Source organism: Esox lucius, chromosome 12 (genome assembly GCF_011004845.1).
Source record: "Esox lucius isolate fEsoLuc1 chromosome 12, fEsoLuc1.pri, whole genome shotgun sequence".
Lineage (NCBI taxonomy): Eukaryota > Metazoa > Chordata > Actinopteri > Esociformes > Esocidae > Esox > Esox lucius.
Window position 1 is genome coordinate 18,831,262 of NC_047580.1, and position 10,842 is coordinate 18,842,103.

The 10,842-nt window shown below is 40.3% G+C and overlaps 1 protein-coding gene across 2 annotated transcripts in view; it reads left to right on the forward strand.

Annotated features, from left to right (window-relative positions):
• Window positions 1-9,399, forward strand: part of plxna3 (plexin A3) — a 132,580-nt gene extending 123,181 nt beyond the window's left edge. For both annotated transcript variants that reach the window (XM_020051967.2, XM_034295976.1), the window contains 8 exons: window positions 1,898-2,057; window positions 2,442-2,545; window positions 2,676-2,772; window positions 2,866-3,056; window positions 3,173-3,342; window positions 4,516-4,728; window positions 4,829-4,979; window positions 5,277-9,399. In XM_020051967.2, coding sequence (XP_019907526.1) covers window positions 1,898-2,057; window positions 2,442-2,545; window positions 2,676-2,772; window positions 2,866-3,056; window positions 3,173-3,342; window positions 4,516-4,728; window positions 4,829-4,979; window positions 5,277-5,372 — 1,182 coding nt within the window. In that variant the 3' untranslated portion in view covers window positions 5,373-9,399. The remainder of the gene's footprint in view (window positions 1-1,897; window positions 2,058-2,441; window positions 2,546-2,675; window positions 2,773-2,865; window positions 3,057-3,172; window positions 3,343-4,515; window positions 4,729-4,828; window positions 4,980-5,276) is intronic.
• Window positions 9,400-10,842: the final 1,443 nt, after the last annotated feature.

Genomic DNA, 10,842 nt, shown 5'->3' on the forward strand with positions numbered 1-10,842 from the left:
TGGAGATGTTTCCGATGAGCTCAGCAAATGGCGCCATGTTTTGGCCTGCCAACACAAAGGTTAAATCCCACGACGGTCAATGAAATTGTGGGGCCTTAGGGCTGTAATTCTGTAACTCTTCACATCCGAGTATAGATCAGTAGGCAGACATCGATAAATACTAACCAAATGGTAATGTGATTATCAATTAAGAGAATTCAGATTAGTAATAGTGGGAAATATCTTTAAGAGACGATAATCATATCAACAGTTATTTGACCATTGCTGTATAACATTTCTCAGACATTTTGGGAAAACTTATTATTTTTTAGTATCTGTGTTTTGTTTTAACAGTTGTGTTACCATACACTTGTGAAAATAGTACCAAAGCTAAAAAAACTGTAATTTATGCAAATACATCAAGTGTAGGCTACATTTTATTCAGTATCCAAATTGCATATGCATATATTTTCTCCAGTTTGAAAGTCAATGGGGCTTTGTACCATCTTCATACTTAATTTTTTTATGGATGCTGCAGCTCATTCCAAGAGGCAATGTAATGTAGTTATAGTTGGTGTTTAAAATATATGCTTTTCCAATGGTCAGCATTCTTCTACTGTAAATGTTGTTGAACAGAGAAACCATGTCAGGTCTGCAGTAAATCATTGTTTACCATCTGTCAATAGCATAACAAAATTGCACACACGTTTACTGTAAGACTTTCACCAGTAGGCAATACACAATCAGTTATTTATGATAATGTCTATTGTACAGTGAGTTGATGACCCCTTTATATAGTTTACAAACTCAGAGGATGGAGGACTCCTCTGTTTGTTAATTTGTCAATGATAGTTGCAAATTAGGCTGAATGTATCTTCATTTGTTATAATGACAGTTTACCAAATAGAGCTTGACTTCTCCATATTGTGACAGATTGAGCTATGAAAGGAGTGCCAGAACTGTTAAAAATATATTTGCTCCCCTCAATCTGCCCCTTTTAACTATAGAACATGGTGTGATATATTTCCTTGTTTGTATTTAAATCAATGTCTTCTGTCAGTTCTCTATTGACCCAAGGATGGCTAATAAATTTGTCCTCCAGATCGCATGTAGTCTTTGCTGTTTCTATTCAAACAGATGAAATCTTCAGTATCGACGATACTTTAATTGCAGTCTAAATCTCTCTGTTTAACTAGATGCCTTCCCTTTCAAAGGGAATTAATGACATATTGGAGGACAGACACAGTGGAGTTCTCCTTCATACGAGGGCAACTAATACATAGGAGAAATATGGCATTCATTAAAATACATTGCGTCCCATAAATATCTATCATGGATTTGATTTGATCCCAGAAATATACTTTAAATGTTGTTTTTCTTTTTACTTGGTGGGGGTCAGCAGTACTGTCTCTCTCCGGTACTGACAGCCCTGTGGGTTCTGACAGATGTGTGGATTCTGACAGCCCTGTGGGTTCTGACAGACGTGTGGATTCTGACAGCCCTGTGGGTTCTGACAGATGTGTGGGTTGTGACAGACGTGTGGGTTCTGACAGACCTGTGGGTTGTTACAGACGTGTGGGTTCTGACAGACCTGTCGGTTCTGACAGAAGTGTGGGTTCTGATAGACATGTGGGTTCTGACAGCCCTGTGGGTTCTGACAGACGTGTGGGTTCTGACAGCCCTGTGGGTTCTGACAGCCCCATGGGTTCTGACAGCCCTGTGGGTTCTGACAGCCGTGTGGGTTCTGACAGCCCTGTGGGTTCTGACAGATGTGTGGGTTCTGACAGCCCTGTGGGTTCTGACAGACGTGTGGGTTCTGACAGCCCTAGGGGTTCTGACAGCCGTGTGGGTTCTGACAGCCCTGTGGGTTCTGACAGACATGTGGGTTCTGACAGACGTGTGGGTTCTTCCTTCATAGACTCTGATGTGTATCCCACCGGAGGGCGAGGCTGGAACGGAGGTCCCGGTGAAGGTGCTGAATTGTGACACGGTCACTCAAGTCAAGGACAAGCTTTTGGACGCTGTGTACAAAGGCATCCCCTACTCACAGAGACCCCAGGCTGATGACATGGACCTAGGTAACAACTATGTATACTATATTTAGGGGTGTCAGGGTTTTGGAATCCCCGTCCTAAAGACCCAAAAGGGGCATATTTAGTTTTTATGGTTGATCATGGTTGTTTTTATGGTTGATCACCTAATTAACATGCATTGGTGATTTAAAGTCAAGTGTTCTGAAAACTACAATGTTCACCCCACAAAACAAGGATTAAGAAACATTTGTCCAAAGTAATAACACACTTGTAGAATACAGTAATAATCACGTACTGTGAGGACACGTTAGTATTTGTCATTACCGCAAAGGGTTTTCAGTAACTAATTGTAACACTGACTTTTAATTATTCTCTGTTGAAACCAAAGACACTGGACAAACCCATGTTTTGTTGTTGTTTCTCTCACAGAGTGGCGACAAGGTAGACTGACAAGAATTATACTTCAAGATGAGGACGTCACCACTAAGATCGAAAGTGACTGGAAGAGATTAAACTCTCTGGCCCATTACCAGGTCAGACACCATCGCCAGCTGGACACCTCTACATAATAGTTCTCCGCATGTCTCACTCGGCAAGACCAGCACTATCATGTTGATGGTCGTTTACTTGATGATACAATATAAAAAATATTTCCTCTTCCAGGTGACAGATGGCTCTTTGGTAGCTCTGGTCCAAAAACAGGTGTCTGCCTACAACATTGCCAACTCCTTCACATTCACCCGATCTCTTAGCCGCTACGGTACGTGTCAGTGAGGTTTTTACATGGATACTGTATGAAAGTCCAGCTCCAACCAGCCTCCGGCAGTATCTGACTGTGTTGTTGTGTCTCCAGAGAGCCTCCTTAGGACATCCAGCAGCCCAGACAGCCTACGATCCCGGGCCCCCATGATCACCCCTGACCAGGAGACGGGCACCAAGCTCTGGCACCTGGTCAAGAACCATGAGCATGCTGACCAACGGGAGGGCGACCGCGGCAGCAAGATGGTGTCAGAGATCTATCTCACCCGCCTACTGGCCACCAAGGTCTCTTTTTACATTTTTGACATCTTTTAGTGGATTGTCTGACGTATCATGATGGTGTATTGTTGCCAGGCAGAAATTATTGGGAACTGTATTAACACCACGTGACCGCCTTGCAGGGAACTCTGCAGAAGTTTGTAGATGACTTGTTTGAGACGGTGTTCAGCACCGCCCATCGCGGCAGTGCCCTCCCGCTGGCCATCAAGTACATGTTTGACTTCCTGGACGAGCAGGCCGACAGGAGGCAGATAACTGACCCGGATGTCCGCCACACCTGGAAGAGTAACTGGTGAGAACAGGCTGATTGCTGTTCTTTATAGCTGCCCTTTAAATAGACCAGTGAAAACCAAGCTGTATTTGCATTTGGTCAAATAGTTTTAGACCTCTGTCTCAGTCTCTCTCAGACTTCTTGGCTGTTTAAAATGGCCACTGAGGAATCAGAGCTACTGAATGCCCCCAACATACTTAAAAGCCCACTCCACTATCAACTTTTCAAGGAAGGAAGTAAGAGGGCAACCATTTTCTGCAATTTGCTATTATTTTCCAGCAAAAGGGAGTTTGCCTTGTCCAAGCTTTTTAAAAATATATAGAACTGTGTTAGAATGGTTTCAATTCATGTGTTATAGATTAAAGGTATTCTAATTTATATGATTGTATTATATAAGAATGTACCATACCTGTGAAATTTCAGTTGATATTTTAAAATATGTACTTTTACATCTAACAAACCTCATGTTTTAATCAAATCAGTTATATGTACTTAGCTTGTTTCATACTTTAAAAGTGCACTGAAGGATGAAATTCCACAAATCACTGAAAATGAGCCACATTATCATATTAGGAGCCAGCGGTCATGATAACAAGACCCATACGGGAACACACAATTTTCAAATGTAGCCTGTGATTAGGCTGCCTCAAACAGCAAGACTGGTTTAAAACCCTAAAACCTAAATTAGTCATGTTAACACAGATGTCAGTGCTCTTCCCTTAATTTGTGACTTACTTAACTTGGTATTGCTTTAAGATGGATATATCATGAGACATTTAGCAATTGCATATGGAGTTTTAGGACCTATGTCAGTATAACAAAAATTGTAAAACATGGTTTGAATTTAGTGACATGGGTCTTGTTATTGTGCATAAAAGTCCAACAACAAAACTGTTTGGAGTTTTTTTATGCAGTTCTTATCTTATATCAATAAGATAATAAGAAAATAAAAAGATTAGTTAATATTATATTTTTTTATGGCAATAGGCTTCCATACCCCTTTTTACCAACTTCACTCTGCTTATATATGCTGATGGGCATCGTACAAAACCATCCTTGTAGCTTGAACCATTAGATCGAGACATCCATTTTAAAAGATTTTAATATCTGCATTTTGTATTGGAAACTATTGTAAAGTGACACATTCATAAACCTTTTCTCCTGTTGTTTCTCTGCTTTCTTTCTGTCTGTCAGTCTGCCACTGCGTTTCTGGGTGAACGTGATCAAGAACCCCCAGTTTGTGTTTGACATCCATAAGAGCAGCATCACAGACGCCTGTCTGTCCGTGGTGGCCCAGACCTTCATGGACTCCTGTTCTACCTCAGAGCACCGCCTGGGCAAGGACTCACCCTCCAACAAGCTACTCTACGCTAAAGACATCCCCAACTACAAGAGCTGGGTGGAGAGGTATCGGTTCAGTTTCCATCAATATTATTTGCTTTTGTATCTTCCTTCCTGTCTAAGAGCCTGGAGTACTGAGTAAAGTTGTCTTTGCCTCCCCTGTCAGGTATTACAGAGATATCAGTAAGATGCCCACCATCAGTGACCAGGACATGGATGCCTATTTGGTGGAACAGTCTCGTCTCCATGGCACTGAGTTTAACACTCTCAGTGCTCTCAGTGAGCTCTACTTCTACATCAACAAATACAAAGAAGAGGTAAGGACTTTATCCAATTGTGTACTTTGTGAGGACATTGTCCTCATATTATAAATGTGCACCTAATGTGAATATATAAATATATATATACAGTGGATATAAAAAGGAAAAGAAGCGTTCAATTCGCAGTGGTCTCTTGATTTTAACCCTTCTGTTCCTCATTCAAAACCTTCCTTTTCAACTTTTTTGGAAAGGAAAGAAAATAGTGCAGTGGTCTCTTAATCTTTTCTGGAGCTGGATATAGTGCAATTAATGTATTTCATTCTTATCCCTATTCTTTCTGTGTCTCGTGTTCAGATTCTGACAGCGCTGGACAGAGATGGGTACTGCCGCAAACACAAGCTGCGACACAAACTGGAACAAGCCATTAACCTGATGTCAGGCAGCAGTTGAGGGAAGAGGATGGAACAGGGCAGGGGTCGGGAGAAGGGGGGGGGGGGGACCGAGGGTTTGGTTGAACTGATTAACGGACCTGTGTTGGAACACCCACAGCTTGTGCTAATACAAAGGGGGACGTAAGACACTGGACAATCAACAAAACAAACCACAGCACATTGAGCCCAATGTCTACAGACCAGATCCTGTGCCCAATATCCTCACTCCCTCAAACCTCTTCCTGCCATTGCCAGTGAGACATCCTAAGTTGTTGTTTTTTCTCCACACTGGCCTTTTCAATGACAGACTCTTTAGTGACTGCCTAATCTAATGGAAGATGACTATTATGGAAACTACGAGATACATTCCAATAGAGGCGTACAGTAAGTTGCCTTGGAAACTGTGCTGAATTGCCAAGCTAGTGCCATGGGAAGAGTAGCTTTTGGTCTGGGATAATAATTTTACAAAATGCTGAGGTGTACCATTTAGGTGTGAACTGTGGATTTTATCTTGAAATGTATGGGTCTTACCACATGTAGGGTAAGATAAAATGAATAGGCCATAACCTCTGGCCGTAAAGGAAAGCCTTTTGGCTCTGTTTTGTTGTGTTAAGGTTGAAGGTTCAATGCCAGAGCGTGAAGGAGGCAGTGTATGGACGAAAGAGACCAAACTCTGGAAACACCAGAGGCCTAATTAAGTGACAGAAATTGAAGGGAGTGATGGGACTGGGCTGAGGGGGGCCAACCCCCTTGTCTCTCAAATGCCATAGCTACAAAGCGCCTTTTTCTTTTTCTTCTTTTTCGTTCTTGAAATTCGGGGCCAAATGGACCTTTGCTGATGGAGAGGTGAGGCTCCGCTCAGAGTCCAGAGTTTTAATGCTTGCCTTTGTGTTGCATTCAAGCAGGAAGGGACACCCTCTCCTCATGAACGTTCCGCCCCTACTGTAACTGTCCAGCTAATTGTACTAAAATCTCTGTGTCAGTCTGCACCACTGTGAATCTGATCTGTCAGGATCCAAGGGATTCCCATCAAGAGCCCAGGGCTACCCCTGTCGTGGAAACAACCGTTTTTACCCGTATCAAGCATCCTAAATGGAATCGATCTGTCAAGAGCAATAAGTCTAGTTCTAAAACAGCAAGCCATGTTTCATTAGATTACCCTAAACCAACAGATCTGTCCAATGCTCTCTTTCCTGTGATAGTCATTCTATGTTGTCATTATTCTGTTCCAGATTTCTTGCCATATTGCAAATGACAGCTTGAACAAAATGTGTAACACAACACCAAGCACAACAGACAAGGGACAACAGTATTCATAGGCCTTTTTTTATACTGCAACAGAATGCTATCTAAATACATGCATATGTGGCTATGAGTTCACTTCTGTGGTAGTTAATGCAGAAAATTGCTCTATCTTATGCCTAGGTTTCTATTACCATACTAAGCACTGCTCTGAAGATGACAGAGGTTACATTGTTGAATACTGATTACCAACCCAGGAGACCTTAGTCCTTAAATGTGTTTACCTTGGGGTCCCTGGGAGCCAGCGGCAGCAGTATGTTCTGATCAGCTGGTAAATTTCATTGCTCTGTGTTGACTCCTTCCACGACAGACAGTAGCAGCTCTGGGTGTTTCAGTGGTGGTACAGCAGCTCACTGTACACTCTCCCTGGTTCCCTCATCATATTCCTCTGCTGGGAGGAAATGCAGTCTGCTGGTTTTCAACCTGAATATTATATGAATACATTTACATGGTGGGTCTGAGTTCAGCCCCATCCAATGATGAAGTATTTATTGTTTTGCCTTTATTTATTTCATATTTATTTTAGAATGTAAACTCTTGTTTTGTACAGTGATAGCGGCCGAGCACCTGAACACAGTTGGTTTGCTCAGTACCACAAATTGATTCCCTAACGTGGAATATTCTTTTTGATGCAAATTCACTCACAGGACTGGGTTCATTTAATATACTGACACAATTCAGAAAATACCAGGTTTTCTTCCCATTTATTATCCAACTCCAAAGTAAACCTTCAATGGCCAAGTCAAGTGTTTGTTGAGCAGTGAAGAATGTAGACTGACCAAAGGAGACACAGAGAATAATCACACGATCACTCTCTTGTCTTTGGGTTCAATAAGCTTGACCCAGCTTACACAATACATGTTAACCATATATTAGGAAAAATATAACTTCAGGTACAGACATATATTAAAAAATATTCTTCATTGAATAGGATAAAGCCTCAAAGTACAATGTTCTCCCTTAACTAATATTAGATAAACATGTATTTCCACTACACTAGCCAGATGTTTGTGGTAGTCCTGGTCCAAAATAAAAGGCTTCAGTTTAATTAACTGTTATTTTTATCCATCAATCCATCCATTCTCAGAGAGGAAATAAATTAGATTGTTAGTAAATTGAACCAATCCGTTCATCTATCAGTGTACAGGTCTCAACCCTCTAGATGCTGGGTGTTTCTGTCTGGGTTTGGACCTTTAACACTGTGATGCTCTGTTGAGATGTAAATGAAATGGATCTGAAACAAACTAATTACTGTGGAGTAATTAGACTTGCTTATCAGCCCAGAAACAAAAGAGCCATTATTATATATTTTCATAACCCATCACACATTTCATTAAATCCACACCAGGAGAGAGAGAATCATTTCTCTACATGGAAGATGCACATTGTCGATAAGCACCAAATCAATTTAGAAATTGGCCTTGGAACTCCGGAGGAAATACATTTCCAAATAAAACTGGAGCTCATTAGCATGTTAAGAGCTGCAGGAGAATAATTAAGGAGAATAGGTTTCAACATGCTGGTGTTTTTTTGGGGCAAAGAAATGGGGTCAGAGTATGTGGATGTAGGTCTGTGGTGGTTTCATCGTCCACTGTGTGCGAAGATCACTGCCAGCTTGCCAGAGCTGGTATGTCAGAATTGTAGGTGTTTCACAGATATCAGAGCTCTGCTTGAGCCACTTTACAAAATGACATTTGATCACAAATCAATCAGTAATTGGAAGAATTTTTTTTAATTGTACCTCCTGGTTAACACCATCTCATAGGGTTTACATTTTTACCCATAAGTCAACAGTTCAGATAATAATAAGTGCAACAATGTATCGTTGTTTTTGGATGAAATCTATATCATATCCAAAGTACAGTTTGGCTGTCTGCAATACATCATGTAAACTAGTGAAGGGCCAGGTGATTGGGCTGTAGTACTCAGAGTCACTGCAGATACGTCCGTATGTCTGGTTTTGTAATGTTGTATAAATGGCAACATAAAAAAGCAACTGTAACATGTAAGGAAGAAAAGAGTGAGTGCAAACTTGTGGTGTTTCTAAATAGATACTGTAGAAGCAATGTCAGTTTTAGATCCATAACTACATTTTAGTCAGTGTTCTAGTAAGAAAAAAAAAGAAAAGAAAAAAACATTTGTCTCAGATAAATTTATTTGTTGGTTTTGTCTGTTTATCCCAAATGTTTTAATCGATTTAACGTGACAAACTTGTTTACAGCTTCAAAGATATATGGAATTTATTAACTTTGTCTGGAAAGAAAGTAGCTTTGTGACTGACTGACTCACTCACTCACTGACTGACTGACGGATGGATGATTGATCTGCCTAGTCCTTAATTATATATAAATATATAAATATATTTTGTATAATTATTTGTTTAAAATGTTTCTTTTTAAATTATTGTTTTTGTTTTTATATTTGCTTTCGTTAGTTTGAAGGAGTCGTAGTAATGAATCCTTTAAAACGCTGGCTGCAATGAAGTGTTTTGTATATATTTGCACTTTTTTTTACTCAGTCAGAGAGGTTTTTGAAAGATTGGATTCTATCTTAATGTTGAAATGACAAGCATGGTGTTTTGTTTTGCTAATTAAAATATGTGGATGATGCTGTATGTTCTTGAATGTTTTATTTGTGTACTATCCTCAAGAATAATTTTCTCTGAACAACTAAATGTTTGAACTCTAATAAAGGCAAGTGTTTTAGTAAAATATCCACAAAGATTATCCAAAGTGGACCATGTATATGAAATTCAGTGTCCTTACTTTGCTCCTTCAGTACACAAAATACTATCACAATATTAACAGATAAATCAGATCACAACCCAAGAATGTTAGACATGAAATGACCTGTGGTGCTGTGAGCATTTTTATGTGAATACATATTCTGTTTTAATGTTTTTAAAGGATTGCATATCTATTCCATCATTCAGATTAGCATCTTTCTATCATGAAAGAGAGAGATTGTGTTTTCTTCTCGTCTGTGGATTAAAAGCGGGGCAGAAGATTTGGTAGACACCTCCAGCAATTCATCTAAGATCAGAGGGAAAGATGGAATAGCAGACAGTTTTATGTACATGGATTTCCATATTCACACTTAATAAAAAAATAAATAAATGTATGCCTGAGACATAAAGTTGGTCATTTGGGTGCAGGTATACATGGAAACAGTATCTATGTGGGGAATATTTAGAAATAAAAGTGTTCCTGAATCCTCCACTCCATTAATTAAGACAGCAGATCAAAGTTGTAGAACATCAAAAAGGATAGTAAACAAAGCTAAAAAAAACAGATCATTAACCATCCCCCTTTTCCCCACCACAAACAAGATGATTGCAATTGTCAAGGTGGAACGTACCATTCTTTAAGTCTTTATTTGGAGATCTGTATAATGAGGATGTTTTGATGACATTGACTATGTCATTTTGTCAACCATAGCATTATGTACAAGAGACATTAGCACAGTAGCTTAGTATATTGTGATTTCAGATTTTTTCCAAATCATGGCATGCAATGTCAACTATACACACACACATTCCTCAACAAATCAGTAGAGACTCCACTTTCAATGACTGATTTTTTTTTTTTGGAGAAGTAACACGCTCATGAATATGTATGTGCAAGAAGGTGCAACTTCTGAAGAGGGATAAATGGAGTCAGAGCGGAAGAGCTGCTCCTCCAGACAAAAGGGAAGGATTACAGAGAAAGAGGAAAAGCAGGCGGCAAAAGACAGGCTGCCTCTAGGGGTGTGGGGTTTATAAATAAGTAATGCGTGCTGGGTTGGGGGGGTGCTCATTAGCAGAGCACTCTCAATCCTAAAGGGAACAGAAATGTGTGGCTGCATAAACACAAAATATCTGCACACACATGCACAGCTTCTACCCCCGTCCCCGCAACAAACACCTAAAGCACAGCCACTGCTGCTCCATGGCAGTTCCACTCCTAGCTGAGTGACTTCACCATTCCCCCCTATAGCCTATGACGCCATGGTGTAACTTCCACAGCACGAGACACCAGCGGAGTGAGGAGAAAGGATATTGCTGTCTGGTTCCTTGGGCGACAAGCACCACCTCACAGAAGGTGAATGTTTTTATAATGGAGCAGGCCTGTGTACACAAATACCTTGATTAATTATGTTTTTATATTGAAATCAACTGATGGGGAAAAATAGCCACATTCTTGATCTAG